This window comes from Pygoscelis adeliae, unplaced genomic scaffold, assembly GCF_000699105.1.
Source record: "Pygoscelis adeliae isolate BGI_AS28 unplaced genomic scaffold, ASM69910v1 Scaffold183, whole genome shotgun sequence".
Taxonomy (NCBI): Eukaryota; Metazoa; Chordata; class Aves; order Sphenisciformes; family Spheniscidae; genus Pygoscelis; species Pygoscelis adeliae.
Genome location: NW_008824536.1, coordinates 2264985 through 2285878, shown reverse-complemented (window position 1 = coordinate 2285878; position 20894 = coordinate 2264985). Strand labels below are relative to the sequence as shown.

The 20894-nt window shown below is 35.9% G+C and overlaps 1 protein-coding gene across 2 annotated transcripts in view; it reads left to right on the top strand.

Annotated features, from left to right (window-relative positions):
• Window positions 1-8: 8 nt before the first annotated feature.
• TCF12 (transcription factor 12) overlaps window positions 9-20894 on the top strand; it is a 182359-nt gene continuing 161473 nt past the window's right edge. Inside the window, exons 1-3 of one of the 2 annotated variants that reach the window (XM_009321587.1) lie at window positions 9-54; window positions 438-537; window positions 1335-1407. In XM_009321587.1, the coding sequence (XP_009319862.1) occupies window positions 463-537; window positions 1335-1407 (148 nt within the window). In that variant the 5' untranslated portion in view covers window positions 9-54; window positions 438-462. The remainder of the gene's footprint in view (window positions 55-437; window positions 538-1334; window positions 1408-20894) is intronic. The other variant, XM_009321588.1, reaches the window with a different exon arrangement.

Sequence of the window (20894 nt, the reverse complement as noted above, 5' to 3'; positions counted from 1 at the left end):
GGCTCTGCTGAGGCACGTCCAGCCCCGCTTGTCAGCCCCATTGTTGCAGAGGCAGTGAGTCACTTAATCTCTCGCTAATTCTCCGGACTTCGCTGGGCCGCGGCTGTTTATTTGCTTTCGCTTGCCTGGGGGGGACCTAATTCCTGGCGGCGGCGGCAGCCCCGCTGCGGCGTGACTGAGCCTTGCTCGAGGTGGGGGAGAAGTGGAATGAGGGAGAAAAGGGAGCCTGAGGAAACTTAAGGAGAGTTGGTTAGTTTGGGGAAGCTGCTGCCGATTCCGTCAGTCCGCCCGGTAAAGAGGGGACTCCCCTGGGATTCCTCTAACCCCGCCTCGGGGGTGCAGGTACCAGAGGCCCTTCTTTGCTAGTTCCCCGGCGTCGGGGGTCGGCACCAGCCCCGTGGCGAAGAACTCCCTGTACCTCCCTCCCTGTGCCCTAGAAGGTGATCGGAGGAGCGGAGGAAGATGAACTCCCAGCAGCAGAGGATGGCCGCTATAGGAACTGACAAGGAACTGAGCGACTTGCTGGACTTCAGCGCGGTAGGATATTCTTCGAGGTCTTCTCGTGACTTCTGCGTGGTAAAGCGAACTGAGTGAGGAGTAGGGGCAGCAGCGTGCAGGGCTCGGCTGGGTCCGTCTCAGCCAAGTTGGACACCTGAACTTTGATGTAATGTCTAGACTTCCAGATTTAATACTGTAATACCAGCTGGGTCAATTGGTTTAACTGGTTAAAATCGGGCTGACCCAGTGATGGCATAATCTAATAATTAACGTTTGTTAAGCTGGCGTGTGGCAGTGGTACTTTGGCTTTTTTTTTTTTTTTGAACAAACCAAAAGAAAATTTAATGCCCATAAATAACAGAGGTTATTAATTGATAGTTTGTACAGTAATTTTGGCTTAGACAGTTACAGGTATTTTCTGTGTGATACTTTTAACAGATTTCAGACAGGTGCTTGATTTATAAACATAATAGAAAACTACTGCCTCTCAAAAGCTGTCTTTATCCAGTGATTTTAAACTCACGGATCAGTAAGAAATATATTTTAAGTAGCAAGATTTAAGATATGTAATTATTTTAAATTGCCATCGTAGTAGTAGGTCTCCTTTTAATTTTATGTTTGTGTTCATGTAGAAAAGAGATTTTAGTGGTATTAATAAATTGCAAGGAGTACTTTAGCTTGTTGGTTTTATGAATCTAAACATGCATCTTACATTCTGTTTATTTTCTAGCAGAAAAACGAATCAATTGTTTCCTATTAACTTTTTTTAAGTTTACATTAATAATTTAGCACAGTTTCAAAGCCAATTTAAACACATCTTTTTTCTTGTTTTGCAGATGTTTTCCCCACCTGTTAATAGTGGGAAAACCAGACCAACTACGCTAGGGAGCAGCCAGTTCAGTGGATCAGGTAGGATGCATCCGAGATACATAAAGTTCATGTAACTAGCTCTTGATGATTCAGCTTAGTTTTCATGTGCTTGAAGTATGGTAATCCTTCATTTGTACATATTCTCATAAGACGTTCAGGTTAATTAGAGATGTGCTGTTTTGATCTGACTTTATAATGTATTTTGTTAACTTTAACCACAGTTTTCTTCTGTATGCCTTAGACTACTTGTCCCAGTACAGTGAAGCATTAAGTATCTCTAGTCATACTGACATGCAAGTTGTTTGTTTATCTGTTATGTTAAAAATGAATGGCTTCTTTGGTTTTGTTTGTTTGATAAAATCAAACTTACCTGTTCAACTGAAGTATTTCCTAGCCCCTGTATGAAAGGGGAAAACACTTAAGTAAAATGCCAAATAATGAAATACTCCTGACTCAAGGATCTATTTCTAAATGCAGTTCTTAAGCAAAATGTAAGGCTAATAAAATTTTCTGGTACTGTGTAGTTCTCAAAGTCTTGACGAATAGAATTCTCTCATGTTGAACCTTTATCAAGTGCATCTGGAAAACTAGTAACTATTTACATGTTGCATGTATTTTGTGGCTTCGATGTCTTTTCATTGAGGTCCACCTAACGGCTGTTTTCAGAGAGTTTAAGCTAAGCCTGTAATAGGAAGTAAGTGCAATTTTTTAACAGATACTATGTATCATTCTTGTAAGGGGTATATGGGTTACTACTTAGAAAAGAGAAACTAAAGTAACTTTTTGATAATGCGTTTTGTATGCTTATTTTCTGTGAATACAACGAAGTGATATTTTTGTTTTTATGAATACAACAAAGTGATGTTTATGTTTTTAGTTAAGGTTAATGAAAATAAATTTTTAGAATGCCAGTAGAGGAGTGAAGTAGTTGCTTGAAGTTGTGCAGTAACATCGCCTGTTTGCTACGTACATTCTCAGAGCTGTTACTCTGAGAGTCCAAATGACACCTTGCATTTTAGTGGCACTTTAGAATTTTTGTTTTTAAAAGCATCTTAAAACTCCTGAATTGTATAATTTTGCAAACTCTCTGGAGACTATCTCCCACATTTAATTTAATGAAAATATGTAGCAACTGTGGTAATTGTAACATACTTGAAGAAGCATTTTACTTTTTCTCTCCGAAAATATGTAAGTGGTTTTGTCTTGCTCTTTGAAAGTACGTCAGGTTTACATTATTGCCAATAATAAGACAGCAAATCCGTATACAACGTAGTTAATATTTTTTCTTTTTTTTTTAATACAAGTATTCAAGACAGTTGTTTCTCAAAAGCTTGTTTTAACATTCAGGCAGCTAAAACTTATTGTGGGGAGCACAACCTGAGCATCTCGTCCCCCTTTACCCTTGCTTTTCCTGAACGAGTAGAATAATTTTCTGTTGAATAATAGAGCTTTCATTTTTAGTTTAGCTCTTTAGATCAGTCTTGGGTAATGCGGCTTGCCCTATTTATAGGTAACGTTTCCCCTTCTTTCCTTGGATGGCTCAGAAAAAGGGAGAATGCCAGAATACTTAGCTTTTTGGGAGAAACAGTGTTATTGACTCCTTGAATTTCTTTACCAGTGTGGTATATCATGACATGGATACTGATCATGAACAATACACTGCAGCTGTCAAACAAGCTACAACCTCAACTGAATTCCTCTTGGAAAAGATATAGTTGTGGGTTTTAATTCAAAACATTTCTAGTTGTAGAGATTTACTGGTTAGTGGGATTATATGCCCTAATTCTCGTAATGTTACGACCTAAGCCTTGACCTAGGGGGATTACTCTGCAGGAGTGAGAGGTGACAAACTTCTATATTAGTTGTGTTCTGAGTCAGTGTTAAGTGTTGTAGAAAGACTATGTTAAGATCATTGATGAAGTACAGACATTTAATTTCTAGTACTCTGATTTAATTGTGATCTTGCTTTAATTTCCAGTGTTCTGAAACTTCTAGGACAAACAATGTTTGAAAACTTTTTTTTTTTGTGCTAGAGGCCACTTTTTAAAGAGAAACGTGAAAGGAGGAGGTATTTATTCCTTTGAGCTATCTGGTACCAAAAAGTACAGTATGCACAGATTCCTAAAAAGTATTTTTATTTTTTCTTTGAATACGGAATGATGCTACCTTTTACAGCAACTTTCTGTGATTTTGATGGTAATAACAGAAGTGAAGCTTGCTTCAGTATCTTTCCCATTAAACTCAGTTGTTTTATTTTTCTGATGTCTTTACAAGTATACTAAAGGAAAGTGTTTTCTTTTTCTTAGTTGGAATAAGAATGTGTTTATTGTTTGTTGTTATAGAGACCCCTTTTCTCATTTAAACTTAAAATAAATAAATCTGAAAACACCTTCCCTGCCCGCCGCCCCCAACCTATAGGTGATTCGAGATCACCAGCAGCCTAATGGCCCCCATGAAGTAGGTGAAAATCAATTGCTTGTCTGCGTGGCTCTTAAGACTGTATATTTCTGGGAAATCTGATTTAGGAGGAAGGAATGGTCATGTTGCTTTTTCCTTGCCACCCCCCCCCCCCCCCCAAGCCCCCCTGTTTAAAAGGACAAATGAGTTGCTGTTCAAGAATGGTTAAGTTCTGTTTGGTTTTCAGGTGTGGCTTTGTGAAGTGTTGGAAATACTAGCGTGTACGTTATTATTTCTGATGTAACAAGCTTGATTTGGTATAATTCTGCAATATTTCTGTTGATTATGCTGTAAAAATATAGGTGTAACTGGGTTGCATGAATAAAACAGCTAATATGACTGATATCTAATTTGTAAGAAAATACTGTCATGGATTAACGTATGAACATTGTATTTTGATTAAAAGATAGCTAAAGTCTGCTGTTGGGGCAGGCTTGCTTTCTACAGGTCAATCACTTATGAATGAAAGCTGCAGATGAAATAAGTGAACTAATCTGATATATCATAGTATCTTATGACAGTAAGTCGTGTAAGCTGATGATAAAGTCAAATAACTTGGTCAGAATACTGGTGAAAATAAACATATTGGAAAAGTTAAGCCACAAAATATTCCTTGTCATACCTGTTGTAATTACCTCTTGATTAAAACAGAACTTCCCATTTTTTTCTCCTCCAAAACCAACTTGTAAAGATTAATGCATTTCTGTCTTAGAAATCATAGAACGAGAAAGCAAAGGTCAGAGATATGCTCTATTGGGCTTTTTAATCAGTTTTTTTTGCAGATTTTATTTAAAATTTAATTTTTCTGTGTTGCTACCATGGTTAATAGCAGTGTTTATGATTTACAGTGGAATTTTGCTTTGTTTTGCTTTTGTCAAAACCACAAAATGTATGCCAATACAAACCTGGATCGTTACCCATTTTGCCCAATGCCCTTTATTTATTACAGTAACTCCATTAAAATCCAGTCACGATATTCAGTGCCTTCCATAGGCAATAATAGTGCAATTTTCCTATGGTTCCCAGTAGGTTTGATCTCAATTTCAATTTTTCCTGCGATTGAAATTTTTTAATCTCAGGTGTGGTACCCTAAAATATTCCCCCCCCCCTTTTTTTTTTCTTTTGCAAAGAACTTCTTAGATGTTAAAGAAGAACATGTCTGAGACTATTTTCCTATGTGGCCTACTATCTTCAATTTTTGTAGCCTCCTCGTTGTACCGATAGCATTATTTTTGCATGTGGCTGTGCACGGGCATATGTGAGGTATCAGTCAAAAAGCTGAAGTAAGATAATGTGGATATCTAACAGAAAACAAAGTGGTAAGAGTTTAAAGTAAGAGGTACAGTTCAAGAGCTAAGTCGTCCAAATATGACACTTCTCTTGCCTGTAAGATTCTTCTGAAATTCATGAAAAATTAGTACATGCATTTGTGTGTGGACAGCATTGGGCACAAATCTTGTGTGTACTGAGACATTCCTCATACTAGACCTACATGCAAAAAAACCTGAATGTATCTATTTAGTATCCGCTTGGTCCCCTTTTATGCAAATTCAAGAGGCTGCCCTTTCCACTTCTGTCTACTGATGTACTGAGTTTGTAAGGAATGGATTGGGGTAGGCCACTAATTAGTAGCTTGATGCAAAGACCATTTAAGTTGATAGCCTGCCATTAACCTGAGTGTTCCTAAATTAGGGCCATGTGACTTGAGACTGGACACAATGGCAATTCTTTAGCAGGTCTATTAAGTTACCAAACAGTACTTCCAAAATTAGCAAAACCTGACTTGATTACTGTTTGTCAGTCCCATAAACTCTTATTTCCTTTTTAGTTTTGCATCATCAGTTCCTTGTAAAACAAACAAACAAAAAAACTTGGGAGAGTTACCTGGATGGGCAATGTTTTAAATGCTGCGTTCCTTAATCTACAGCAAGTGTTGAAGAGAAAAGTCACTCTTAACTCTGACAGCCAAATCACAGCCTTGGAGAAAACTGCAGAAAGATGAGACTTTTTATGTATGCCAATTAGTGCTCCTAACCTTTCAAAATACGTTATTTTTTCTTCTTTTTATCATAACTGTGATTCCTAAGAAGAATTAATTCTCTGATATCGTTCTATGTGTGTTTCTGATGCAGTCACCCATTGAGGTGCAGGAAATTTCTAGTGCCTGCTCCTAATCGCCGAATCAAGGAGTTGATGAGAGGTCTCATGTAGTCACATAGTCTTGTCCTACAATGTGTTAGGTCATGACAGACTCTTTTAAATTTAAAAAAAAAAAAAAAGTGGAAGGCCTATATTTCAGGAATTTGATCTGTATTTCTGGTTTTGTCATCCAAAATATGTTATGATCCTGTGTGGTTTTGTTTGCTGTTCAAAGGAAGATAAGCTTATTGTGTGTTAAATGCCAGAAATCTAGGGTGGCCTGTTAAAATAAACATTAGGTCATGCAGCTATGTGGCTTTTTTTATTTTATTTTTTTTTTAATATCTAGTTTGTCCTCTAGCTCCATTAAAAGTGAACCAGCAGACTTGGTAACCTGGTATTTCATCTTGGGTCTGAGGGGTGCTAAATTCTGTCCTCTTCTGAAGAGCCTGGGAAAAGTTGTAGAAGCCTCATGCTTGAAAGCAGAAAGGTATCTATAGCTTCTTTCCCCTCTAGTTGTTTGCAGGGGAGACCCATGGATAAGCCTTCAAATGGGCCAAACGCAAGTGAGATGAAGATTTCAGTCTGGATCCTTCACCTATTGCATTTAGAAACCTAGAAGGGTGTTACAGTGCTAGTAAATATGTGACTCTGCAGCTTGCCTGTTGGCAGCTTCTGTCTCACTATTGCTGTCTCTTCTTCTTCCCCTTCCCTTTGGAAAGATAAATTATCAGACACTTACTCCATGAACCATCTTGAAAAGTACAGCATGTAAAAGGGCTAAGTAACTGCTTCCATATTCCTGTTTAAGAAAGGAGAAAAAAAAATGTTGGACAGATGGAGGGAACTGATAACCCGACTTTAAAGCAGACAGTCTCTTGCAAGGTGTTTGTGGTCACGTGGTTATTGAGTTATTTTGTGAATTAAAAAAAAAAAGGAAAAAGGAAAAGTTACTGGAACAGCTAGGTGTTCTGAATCTAGCTTGGTGAGCGGATAAGTAGGTGTTCATCCATAATTTATTGCCATTGGTTATGGTTTTAAAATGGCTGTTACCACTTAAGGTGATGGTATGAACCTCATGTCAATTGGTCAGAATCCTTGCTGTCTTCCAAATAGCTAATTTTAGAATTTTTAGGAGCGTTTGGCCTGTCTTCTGTTTACAGATACACTTGACACTGTTAATAAGGGAAACTGTAACTTTTGCTGCATTGGCATGTAGAAAGCATTCTTTCAAAAAGTTAATCTCTTATTTCCAGCAATTAGTTTTCCTTGGGTGAGAGCAGTGATGTGATGGCTGTGTTTGCAAGCACAGCATCTAACCTCCAATCCCTATATAAATGTTACTGTCTCACAACGCCAGGAAGATCTTTGCAGTGTTATTTCTGGGTGGCTTCAGAAGGTCTGGGGTCGCAGTAGTGCCTTGTCCTTTCCTGATGTGGATGGGGTACCTCCCACCATCACCCTCCACCCCAGCCAGTAGCTCTTTGATCTGCCAGATTTTTCTGATCTACTGTAAGTGATGAAGAGTATCCAGATGCTTTGGAGAGTGGTCTTAATGGCATGTGAGAACGAATATGATTCGGAGTTGCCTGTTGCTGTATTTTTGGATTTACCCAGAGAGCAGGGTTGATATAAATGTAAACATGAGGACTAAAGTTTTGGGTGAAGTGGAGGAAGATTCCTGAAAAGAGACTGAGGAGAAATTGCATGATATCTGAGGAATTCCTTTTCTTTAAAGAGAAGTATAGGTGAGGTTTTCTTAGGTATTTGTGTGTCCTTTAATGGCAGTTGAACTTGTACTCAGTCCCTTAATTACTGCAGAACTTTTATTATGTCTGTAGCTTTTGCTAAGGTTTGGGGTTTTTTGGTTTTATTTGTTTGTGGTCTTTTTTTGGTCTTTGGCAAGGGAATCATGTTAAAAGCTTGTCATTCATACCTACATGCCAAAGTTCCTCTTCCTCCCACTTCTTTCCAGCTGTCACACAAGGACTTAACCCCTTAGTCATGTTGCTATCAAGTTGGTATGACAGCTGTTTGTCTCAGATAATTCTACTTTATCCATAGTTGAGCCTATAGATACTGTTATATGATTTCTGTTAATCTACCATATCCTATAAACTTCTGTATTTTCTTTAAGTTGCTAAAGGTCTAGTGTAATTTTTCATGGTTGAGATTTGTGTGTATTTATTGATGAACAGGAGGATGTTTAAGGCACTAATATAATAAAATATCACTTAGTAAGACAGGAGTTTGTGGAGACTAATTTTAAAATTGAAAGATGTGCCTAAACTTGAGCAGTTGACTAGACCTCTTGAGCTGACTTCCCTTGACCATGGAGATGCAGTTATTTTTTTGGTACTCTAATGTTGAAGGATTATGTTTTTGGGGAACAGCATTGAGCATTTTTAGAAGATTTGTAAAATTTCTTAGATTACCTATAAAGCCAGATGTGATCTATGTGATATAATAAATAAATCTTCTATCTTAAATTTCCTTCAAAATAAATATTAGTTTATCATATTTGAAAATTCAGTTTCAATAAATGACTTCACTGAATAAAGTATATTCTCTAAAAAGCTTTTTTTAGAGGCATTGTCTAATTTAATGTGTTAGCACTTCTTCAGAAGTACATAGCAAAACTTGATTAGTTTTGTATGTTCTCCTATAAGGAAGTCACTAAATCTAAATAGTAAATAAAGAAATAAGAAAAGGGACTATTTTCTTCTGCATATGAATTATTTGGAGATTGTTATTGAACACTCATAACTAGTTTTAAATTGTGTGTACACCTTAATCACTTTTTTGGTTATTAAGCATTGTAAGAAAAAGGGGGAAAGTATTATTTCAGTGCATAATTATTATTCTGAGGACAGGAAATGTATTTTTAATCTTTATTTTTTTCTGTCTTAACCCAATTTTTGGGTTTTTTATTAATATGAAAGTCTAGAGTCCCCAGTTCTATTGTATACCTCAACCTGATGATTTGGAAGTACTTGTGGACTTTTAAAATACTACAATCCATTATTTACTAGTGGTTGTAGGGGCAAAGTTTTTCTTCTATTATGAGTCTAAGATGAGATAATGATAACTTTTTTTTAATGTTTTGAATGAATGCCTTGTTTTTTTTTCATTTGTAAAACAAAGCTGTGTTTGTAAACACAACATTCAAAAACATAAAGGACATACTTTTTTGGTGAAGATGTTAACTGAATACCAAGAATGATCAGAAAGAGCAGCTTTTGTTATATTTAATAATATCTCACTGTCTTCAGAGGATAATCAGGCTAAAATGTACCCAACCAATCTTTAGGACTTTGTTAGATTCTTTTTGTATGCTAGGGATGTGTTTGTTTTTTTTTTTCCAAAGAAGGAGCTGAAATTGCTTTAAATTAAATAAACTTCATATTCTTACTGATGTAATGCAGAAAAATCTCGCTTTATCACATCAAAATAATTGTTGCTGGTGTTTTAAAGAAGTACTTGGAATGGGGGGTGGAAGAGGAAGAGACTTGATAAAAAGGGTTTACTTTACAGTCCTGTTAGTAGAGTAATGCTCTTTAGGAATGCTAGTAAAACCTTAGCATAACACTAAGTAAGGTACATCTTGGAGAGGGAATTTGTACACTTCCATATTAGTGCTATGACAAAAACTGCTCATGCTGTAGAATTGCATTTAAAAAAGAAGGTAAAAAGTGTACATTTCTGGTATTACACACAATTTCTCTTAATTGGCAAGCAGAAAATAGGTAGGTAAGCGGAATATAGGTAGATATTTTTTACATATAGCTGACAGTTTTGAATTAATAAAGTTTTTTTCTGAAATAAATCTTGTTTATTGCAGTGGACGTGATTTCTTGCTCCTGAAGTTTGCCTATATTGTTTCTTGTAAGCATGCGAGAGATTTATGTTATGCTTTTCAAGTCTGCTTTTTTTGGTATTGCAGACTTGTTTTTTTCTGTACTAGTTGTAGCTGCAGAAACGGTGGTATCTCTGTCTTTTTCAGGTTATGTGGAGTTCTAGTAATAGGTTGAACCACTTGCTTTTGCTGTTCTACTTTCCTTTGCATGAACAAAACTGCAGGAAACATTTTGTTTGTGCCTTGTCTCTGAAAGAGCTCTTTGCTGCTGATGAAGATGAAGCAGTGGTAACACGGAGAAGCTTAAGTTAGTCTGGGTTGGAGTTTTATATAGAGGTGTACTCCGAGCCTTGATTTGTGAAAATTACATTTTAGACAGTGTATTTTTTTTCCCCTTTTTAAATACAAAGATGAATAGGCAGAACTGATTGTTAGAAAAACATACCTAGTAAAACAAAATCCAAATTTGGTCATTTCTAGTTGTGTACATTTTGTGGGTAAAATACTAATGAGTATCAGACCATGAATGTGCATGTTCTGTGTGTTAAATGAAATTGAGTTTAAACCAAAGTTTACCCCAATTCAATATAAACAAGAACTTGGTCTGTAGCATTACCTGGTGTCTGTATTTATTTTGTTTAGAGTATCACCAAAATATATTGCTAATTTTAATATGTAAATCGGTGTCCTTGGAGAGTGAATTAATTTATAGTCCTCCTGTCTTCTTCCATGTTCAGGTTTTACAGACAAAATCTTTAGTGTATTGAATGGTTTCAAGTCTTACTAAAATAAAAACTGAATGCGCATTGGTGGTTTTTGTATGTACTATCTGCATTTTTAACATCTATCTAAAAGTCCAAAATAAACTGTTTTTTTACTTGAATGAGGCAATAAGAAGGGAACCAGACAGAAGATTTAGCAAAACATGAAACTTACTGAGTGTGATTTGTACCTATTAGCATATAATGTGTGAGAAAAATGTAAAGAGTTTGATTTAAAATAACATTGCCTTGCAAACTTGGTTTCTCTAGTTCTGTTGGAAAACATGTTTAAAGCCTAAAAGATGTAGATAAATCCGTGATAAAGTAATTGAATTTCACATTTTGCATGCTGCAGGGATGTCTTGTAACCAAATATCTCTTGAATTTTCTACTGTGTTGCATTAGTGTTAGTAGGATGCTGTGGAGATAAATATACTTCAGAAATTCCTAAAGTATTTTTAGTCTTCTGTAGGAGAATGGAATTCACTGTTTATATTTTTATTTTTTGTTTATTTGAATGCAAGGTACTATTGTCTTGGTGTTATCCCAAGAGCTATTGTGGCTACTCTGTGAAATGATTAAACCAGACAGCTTTGCTTGTAGGACAAACATTTTTTTATATTGTGATGTTTCGATGATTTTCAATGCGACACCTATCCCGTTCCAGTTTCTTTATGCAGCAACTTCATGAGTCATAATCCTTGCAAAAGAACACAGCTTAAAATAATCAGATTGTTTCTTTGCAATTCTATTCACTGCCCACTGCAAATAAACAAGAGCAGAAATGACAATATCATTTAATCCTTTAATGTTTGCTTTTGACGTGCAAAACATTCTCTTGTAATAGAGAAGTAATCCATAAGGAGGGTAGCTGCTCTTTCATCTTCCTGAATGCTAAATGAAGCCAAGGCTTTTATGAAGAGATGGTGATTTAATGAAGATGACCGAGTTTTGGAGTAATGAAAAGCTTTTGTATATTTCTAAAAATGATGCGTGGTGCTTACTACTGCAGAGTTCAAATGGCTGTGTTCTGTAGTATGTCTTTGCAAGACTAGTGCTTGTGATGCTTAGGTGCAAGGTGATTGAATGGTATGGTAAATCAGAAGTTTTTTCCTTCATTTGATTTTATAAAAGAAATGCACATTTCTGTCACTTTATGTGTATAAATGCATGTAATGTCTGACGTGTTCTCTGCTCTGTGTAATGCTTTTATTTTGGTAACCTTGAAAATATCTTTGATATTGTATTCCCTTGCCAGAGGACAGTAATAAGCACACAAAAAAATGGAGCATGAACTTTGTCAATATTACTTATGACAGGAACACCTGTATTAAATATTTTCCTTGCAGGTGCTTGTAAGATGCGGAATTTAAAAAGGCTCCTCAAATGGAAAAAAAAAACCCAACCCCCCCCCCCCAAATGAAACAACCATCAAACAAAAAACCAAAAAACCTTCCAAAAACCCAAACCCCAATAAAAACCCAAACAAACCAAACCCCCCATCTTTTTTCCCTTTCAGTTGTTCATTTCATTAGTTTATTTGGAATGTTTTTTTAATAATCTGTAATATTACTACTTGCAAAGCAAGCTAGAAACCGCCTGATACTTCAAAAGGAAACAGAGAGAGGCTTTAAAGGATGGGAGACCTCTCCAGAACATACTCTCCCAACAGTCTTTCGGGTCTTCATGAATCAGCAAAAGGGCTTTTTATTTTTCCCTCTTTGTAAGTCAACCCCTTTAAAGTGGGAAGTAGTCAACTTCTATAAAAATTAATCTTTTCTTCTTCCACCAAGACTTTAAAGAAGGTTGTGATTCTTTACAAAAAGAAACTTTACAAAAGTTTCTACATGTATGTTATTCTTCGGTATATGAGCGCTGTACTGCACAACCAGAAGTAATCTTAAAGGTTGCTAAACTATTTTAGGGTTGCCAGGAACGTAAAGAATGCAACCACGTTGTTACGTTTCTCATTGTGTTACAGGAAAGATATATCTAACCATCTGGGGTGAATGAACTTAAGTGATCAACAACAGGCTGTTTTTTGCCTACTTCTTGAAAACTGTCTTGTAATAAAAGTGCAGAAATGGATATGTAACTTAAATTTCCTTCTTAGCCTTTTTAATGGCTTGAATTGCTGGCTAGTCCCTATGTAGTAGTATACCAACTCTTAAAAGTATAAGAGGGGATATATATGGCACGGATGCTTATAACTCTACATGTTAGGTGAATAAATTTCAAGACATGTCAAGGCTGTGCATTCGTGAATACATTTCTGGGTAGAAGGTGAACCATTATATGAGATTACTTTTTTTTTGAGTGATGCAGTAAAACCAGAGTTTAGATTTATGCATGTCCATTATACTTATTAAACCCACTTTATTTTCAAGATACTTGTTGAGTACTGAGTAACTGCTTCAGTAATCTGCTTACTTACTGTGTACTAACACTTCCGTTTTCCTTTTCTCCCATCCTGTTACGGGAAATTGGGATCAGAGAAGAGGTAAATGCCTGCATATGGGAGATGCTGTGTAATGCAATTTATATTCTATGCTAATGGTTATATTCCTTTTGGCCTTTGAATAGTCTATATTTGTTTTATAAAGTGAATGGCATTTTTTCTCCTAGATGCAGCTGTTTATTTGTAGGTAACCTAAGTGCTCTGTGAACTATCATCCAAAAAACCTGTTTTGTACCTTATATTTCTGCAAGTGAAAACTGGTATGTATATGACAATGTGACTTGTGCTGCTGTGAGGAATCAGTCGGAGTTTGGCCATCTCTCATGTATGTGTCATAGGTTGTCTCCAAATTGGATACTGGAGAACATGCTGTTGCCATAGCAATGAAAGTCCTTTTGAAGGCAGGATTCTTGGCAGAGCTGTTGCATCTCCTAAAGTGCTTGGTGCATTGATCTGAAAGTACCCTGTCACTATTAGCACATAGCTGTAGTGAAAAGAGCGGGAAGTATAGATTTCTTTAAAATACACGATTTGCTTTTTTTCACAGCTAATTATTGGTTGAACCCCCTGTTCGTAAAGCTACAGCTTTTTAAAATCTTACACTGTGAACAATTCTTATATTTAACATACTTAGCTTGAATGCATATATAGATTGAGCTGTAACAGCTAACTAGTGTTCATTGCAAAAGTATCACTGTATGACTTTCATAGTTTCCTACAGTACTTGTCCCTTTTAGTAGTTTGAAAATATATTTTTAGAGAGTTTCCTCCATGATTTTGGTTATCGCAAAACAGTTGTGAAAATACGCTGCTTTATTCATAATGCTTTTCAACTTGATGTGTTCCTTTTTTCTAAGTGAAATGGTTGCCTTGCTCCCATATTACTTATATTACAGAACCCTCAATCTGACACTAATGGGGGAGAATCACTTGTGGAGATGCACAGTTCTGTATTTATTTGGAAAATGTACCTTACGTAGTATCCCTCTTTCAGCGAACACGGATAGATCTTTGTGTATAAATATTTCCTCAGAGTGTGGTTTTGTTATCAAATTAAGAAAAGGCTGTGAATTTCTCGTGTTCCATCAGGTATATAATTTTTCTTGACAAGTGAGGTTTTCTTCCCTGGGATGAAGTGTAGGAGTTCAAAGGCAACTTGTATAGCGCAGATACTCTAGACAGCAGTAACATTCATTTCTACATGTGCTGTGAGGATGGAGTTGATTAATTTTTTCCTTATTTAAAAAGATCAAACAATTTTTTAACTGAGGAATATAAAGAAAAAATGAAAACTTTTTCTCTCCAGGAGACAATGTGATTAACACTGTAGAGCATATTCTTTCATGTGGACTGGGATTTCCATGTTTAAGGGTTCCTTTATTACTGAAAGAGCCTCTAGAAGAGAAGAATTTTGAAGTTACCCATATAGCTTGCTCCATCCTTTGCAGCTTTTTACGTAACATAGTCTTTAGCTTTATCACTTTCTCTGGAATAATTGATATAGATGAGAATGAAACACATACTTCATTCTTTTTTCTCCTTTGAGTGAAGTTAAGGAAGAATGCAATAATTAATGCTTTATTTGTACTTGAAAATAACTTTCTGCCTGCTGTAGCAGATGTGTGCATGTGCCATACTAGTGATCTTTAGCTCGGGTTTTGTTTTTTAATCCCTGCCCCCTCTTGCCCCTTTCTCAGAGTAGGAAAGAAGCATAGCTTCAGGTTGGCTTGGCCTTGGGAAGCGTTACTGAGCTGCTGCTCTAAGCAGTTTAGACAGGACTTGTTACTTACAGTTTCTACATGTGTTGGTCTAACCTGGATAGACAAGTCGTGGTGTAAGTGACCTTGGCATGGTGACCAGATCCTGTACCAAGGAGAGGTCAGCCTTGATTACACTGAGAGTGTGAACCAAGGGAATTAGACTCTGCAGGGTGTCTGCTTGTTGTTTTCCCTTTTAAAGCAAATTTAATGCTGCATCAGCAGACATGGGTACTGAAGCTCTCTAGCTATCCTTGGGAATGGACACATTAATAACTCAAGTTTCCTCTAACTGTTTTGCTAGTTGGTCTCAAGTCATGTTTGGGGAAAAAAAAGGTCTTTCACGGCTCCAACAAAAGTTCTGTTTATGTGTCCTTTTAAGCCTTTGAGTCAATTAATACTGATTGAGTAGGCGCTGGTTTTGGGGTTGTGGCAATAGGTTCACTGAAATACATTGAGATAAGCTCATTGTGTTCTGAATATGTAAGTATGTATTAATACTGGTCTGATTTCATCAGGTTTGGCAAAGATAACATTTAAAATGAGTGTAGTATGAGAAGTTAGGTATTTATCTTTTGAAATTCTTATTCTGAAAGAATTTTATACTTGGATGACTGATTCTAAAATGAAATGAGCAGCTCATGTAATTCATGTAACAAGCTTCCGTCTTGAGATATTCAATACTTTTCAATATCCTCTGGTTTTGTTTCCATCTATGCTACTGTTTTATCAGATCCGTTAAATTACAGGGATATGGAATACTGAATTATGAACAAAATACAAATTTCTCAAAATGTGAAATTTGTCTTAATGACTTTTTTCATGGAAATTCACTAGGAATAGCAAATTCCTAGGACATATTATTACTCACTTGATACTTAGTGCTGTTATTTTTGTAATTTAAATGAGCTAAAGAAGGCATTAATATCTCCATCAAAAACTTTTGCCAAGATTGTATTATTGCATAATGAAGAGAGGATAATCTTGAGTTTTAAAGGACGTAGCTAAGAGGCAAAATTTCTGTTCATATCTTGTTGCATAGTTCCTATGTCCCTTTGAGGAACTGCTTTTTTTTCCTTTTCTATTTTCTGGTTTCATCAGCTCTAAAATGAGGGCTAGTCTTCACACTGTAGAAGAGACAGTAAGTGTGTGTTAACTTCCTCAGTTCAGGGAAATGGTGGACTTGGAATGGGTTAATAGGAGTAACTTCATATGACCTAAGCAGAGTTAAATTAGCTTGCATGTATTTTCAGTGTTAATAACTACTTCCTCCTTTTGTATATAATTTCTATGTCTCTGCTTGTTTAATTCAATCTTTTACTTACGTTGATAGAGTTTTGGGGTTTTTCTTTTTCAATTCAGTTCTTACTGTATCTACTGTACAGCTTTTTAAATGTATGTTCTGTTATTTAAAAATGTGGAAATGCAAATTTCAGTCTAGGATTCATAGCAACATTCTAGAAACTGTTTCAGTACACCTTCACAGATTACATATGCTTCTCATTTCTGTAAATTTTATTTGAATTTAAACCGAATAAGAAAGTGCAGATAAATATTTATTAGTATTTATATTAATAGTATAATATTTATTAAAATTTAGGCGCAGAAAGCGCCTAAATTTCTTCAAGGAAGAAAATTACTAGTCTAAAAAGGTTTCCTGATACATAAACAGAAAACAGCCCTGTCCATAGCTATCCTTTGTATTTAGTGGATTAAATTCACTTTGACAGCTGGATATATGTACCAGTGTCTAGCCTATGGCCATGATCTAATAATCATGGATATGGTAACAAGTCGTCTAAAAAGATTCAGTAATCAAGTGTGTTTTTTGACAAAACCTACTCTGACTGAAACAAGAAATGAGGCTGTGTTAAATGTGACTGCATTTGCTCCTGTGCCTGTATTCTGAATACTTAATATATATACCCTTTGGGATGTTGTAGACAGACCCTATGCTTTAACAGAGATGGAAAAGCTGATTGTGCTACAACAGTGTGTGTTTTAAAGTTATGAAACAAATTTGATGTAACCTAATGATCATGAAGAACTTAGTTTCAAAACATTAATCTCTCCTTCCCCTGAAGTGCTTTTTGACTTGTTTCTTTCTTCTGTCATAAAAATAGTTGTATACCATTAAATAGAGCCTTTTGTGAAATACACGATTCTTATATCATAATTCTGGCATGCGAGGGGAAGTTTAAGAAGTACTGATGAGTAAATACATGTGAAAGGGGAAGACTTCAAGCATTACAGATATTTTGAAAACAAATACTTTATCACATGCTAAGAGTGTGCTTTGGTCTCAATTATGTTTGACTAGTAAAACCTACATTGTACATAAATATCCTTTAAGAGAAAAACAATTCCTTGGCCCTCAAACAATCCTTTGTAATGTGAAATTAAACTAGTGTATTTTGCCAAACTAACATGTTGTGACTGCTGTTTTATATTTGGTTCTAGCTTTTAGGGGAAAAAAAGCTGCTTTACATTTTATAAACCTCAGTAAAATCAACCAGGTTAGGATAAAAACAATGGGTGTTCCAAAAACTGTAACTTTGTTCTCTCTTCTTTTACTTTAAATAGAATTTCAGATATAGCTAGCAGGAACGGTGTTTTAGAAAACACTGAAGGGGTAGAGAGTGTGAACCAGTTTAAGGAATGAAACATTCCATTAGGAAGGTGAATTTAACCGTTCACCCCAATTTATAGGTTACATTTCAGCAACTTCTGAATGTGATACTTGAGACTTTTTTTTTTTTTAAATCATGTCAACTTTCTCATCTTTTTGTAGTTCAAGTGATTTGAGGTACTTATTTTTAAACTTCACAGCGGTTTTTATAAGAAGTAGGATGTTTGCACTGAAGCTAGTATTTGGGGAGACGCAGAAAGCTGGGGAAATCAGGAGGTAGAATTATCTTCCAGGGGAGCCCAGGAGATTGATCTGGTTGAAACCGTTAGTGTGGGAAGGTTATTTGCTTTTCCACGTGCCTGATGTGCAAGAAACTTTGGGGATTCTTAACATTTTTTGTTGTTAATGTGCAAGGTATATGTTTGATCTTTTGCTGTTTTGTCATTGTAGATAGATGTCTTCTCCAACTTGTTGTTGAAGAATATTTGTCTGGGTTAAGTGGTAATGACACAGAATATGAAAGCAACTTTCATATTTATTTTGGCAGGATTGTGTTATCCAAAAACTCAGAACAAAGCTTAAGAGCATCAACATTTGTGAAGAGTAGTGTTCAACTTTGAAGCTGGGAAATAAAGAACTGTGCTACTCTGCCCTTGGTGTTCTTCATACAGATGGCCACGTCCATTCCCATGTGCTTACTACTGTCCACTACCAGGTTTCTGTTACTGGTTTTGGTAGTTGGGGATGCCTTTGTTCCGGCCTTGATGTGGAGTACTTGCAATTTCTGAATTAATTCTTTTTAATATGAACTTAGTTCTCAATTCCAAGGAAAAATAAAGATGAGCTGTTAAAGAATGAGTGTTTTTTGTAACAGGCTGTTAGTGGTGCTGTTTCTAATACTAAGTATTAATGTCATAATTAAAACTTTCTTAATATAATTGCTGTTGGGTAGCAAGAAAAACAGTAAAGTTAACTTCTTTCGCACAAGGGTAGATTTGAATTTGTCTGGATGTTCAGCTGATGTTTAATAATTTTTCAATTTTATTTGGTCATTTGCATTGTCCTAGACTGCTTTCATCCATGTCATTAATATAGTTAACTGCTTCTAGGAGCATATGATTCCTCCAGGCATTTATACAGTATGAACCAAATGAATGCCAAGTCCTGAATGCTGTATTCTGTGTTGTTTTTCACTTTCAGCTAATCTTTCTAACATGTCTTGATAGACAAAATGCCCAGGGACAATTCAGTAACTTTCTCTTTCATTGCTGTTCCTGGTGCTGTGATTTTTTTGATACAGTGGTGTCTTGCAGAAGTGATATTTTTTGTGTGTGTACAAGAAAAGAATACATGAGATGTGGAGTGGTGTGGACATAAGAATAGTGACTGTGTTCTGAAATATATTTTGATTCACTTTTACTGTATGTATATTCTTCCAGAATGCCTCAAATGAAGATTGTCATAATCACCTTTGAGCAGTTTCAAATGTTTTTCCTTTTAAAAACCGCTTGTCTTAAAGTTTCTTCTCACGTGTATTTCTGGAAGTCTACAACTGAAAATGTAATTGGGAGGCACAGCAGTGTCTGCAGTCACCCCTGAACCAGTGACAGATTTAGTGTTTTGAGACTTTGCATTCTCATGGGGCTAGGAATAGGCTTTTAAATATATTTTTAGCCTGCTTTTTCCTCTGAAGACCCATGACTGATTGACTTTAAATGCAGACAGATTTAAAAAAAAAAGATAATTATTTGTTTCCAGCCCTTTTGGAAATGATCTTGGAAATGCACACATAATATATAGAACTAATTGGCGTGCATCTGGAATTACACTATTGAAAATGATATTATTATTTCTTCTTAGGAAGTTTGTTGAACTTAGATAAAATTTAACAAGATAGGGAATGACTTCATTTCTTAGAAGTCTGATACCTTTTCTTTGAAAATCCTGGGCACCTTTATGATGACGTGCAAATTTGGTATCTGTATCTGTTGTGTGAGGACTGTGCCTTTTTTGTTTTCCTTTAAAAAAAAAAAGCTTAAAATGTAAAGCATGCTTACACTTGTGAAATACCATGTTGTGTTCTGTAACAGTAGTAGTAATGAACAAACTGGAAGTGAAAATGCACTAGAGGTATCTGGTGTCCCGCTTCTGTCAGCACTGAAATACCGGCTGCCTTTCCTCCTTGATCCTGCTCTATCACATTATGCAAATGGGCTGAGGCTGTGATACGGGTTGCTGAATCTTTAATTCTGGTATAATCTCATTTCTCAGGGAAAGGAATCTCTCCTTTTCATTTATCCAAAACATTTTTGGTCTTTGTGTTTTGATTGTTATCTCTAAACACGTGGAATTTCAGTGAGCATTTGCTAATTCAGTGAAATTTGTTAATTTTTGTCAACTTTGTCACTTTCCACTTAAATAATTTTTGGGGCTTTTATCTTCTTTTAAGTTCTGCTAGGTAATCTAGTGTTAGTATTTCTGTTTCTACATAAATTTATTCCAATTTATCACAGCTTCTTAGAATACCTTATCCTTCTTAATCATTTTAGAAGCTTGCTTTTTTTCTTGCTGGTCACTTTTACTTTGGTAGTCTTCTGGCATTATTCTTAAGCACTTTTTGAATTCTGTATTATTGGTTATTTTTTTTCCTGATCTTAAATGAATTGATAGAGTATGTCCAGTTAGTATGTCCTTTGTTTGTTTTTCCAGGCTTTAGATTAATTTACATTTATCTCAGTTGAGTAAAAGATGTAACTTTAGACCAGTGAACATGTCAGTGATGATAACTGTACGGTTAAAAGTCAAGCAGTTATTTATATACCTGGTTTAGTTGGGGGTTTTCATTTGAATCATGTATAGACTGCAAAAGAAGTATTGATGATGTAAAGTTTCTACAAGACTAAGCATTTCGTACCTAATATAATATACTTGAAGTAGTGGCATTACCTTTATAGGACAGGGTATTACTGTTGGAATTTGGTTTAGACGCTGGATTAACAATCCCATACTATGTCTGTATTGAAGCCACTTGCATGCTGGCAGTTTTTACTCTTCTCTTTACCCACTTGTATCTAAATTCACATGGTCTCAGCCATTTTGGGACTATTGCTGTGTATTCTAATTATCTCTGTGCCGTAACTTTTTCCTTTGAGGGAAGGTAACCATGTGGATTTCTGTAAAGGGTGTCAGTGAACAGAAGTTATTGGCATAATGGCTCCAATTGTGCAAATAAATCTTCTGTTGCTGTCCCACAGTGAACAAGCCTTTGCTTAAGTGGCCTGTCTGGTTTTCTTCCTGCCTGCGACTGATAGGAGTCAAGCTGGCTGAAAGCCATTTGCTTGTACAGCTAGCACTGCACACGTGGCGGAGCTTGGTTGTGTTTTATTTTCTGCAGTGAACAAATTCATTCTGCTCTTACTGCCAGCCTGGTTTTGATAGCAGAAACAGGCTGTTGGGTTTGGCTGTTCAG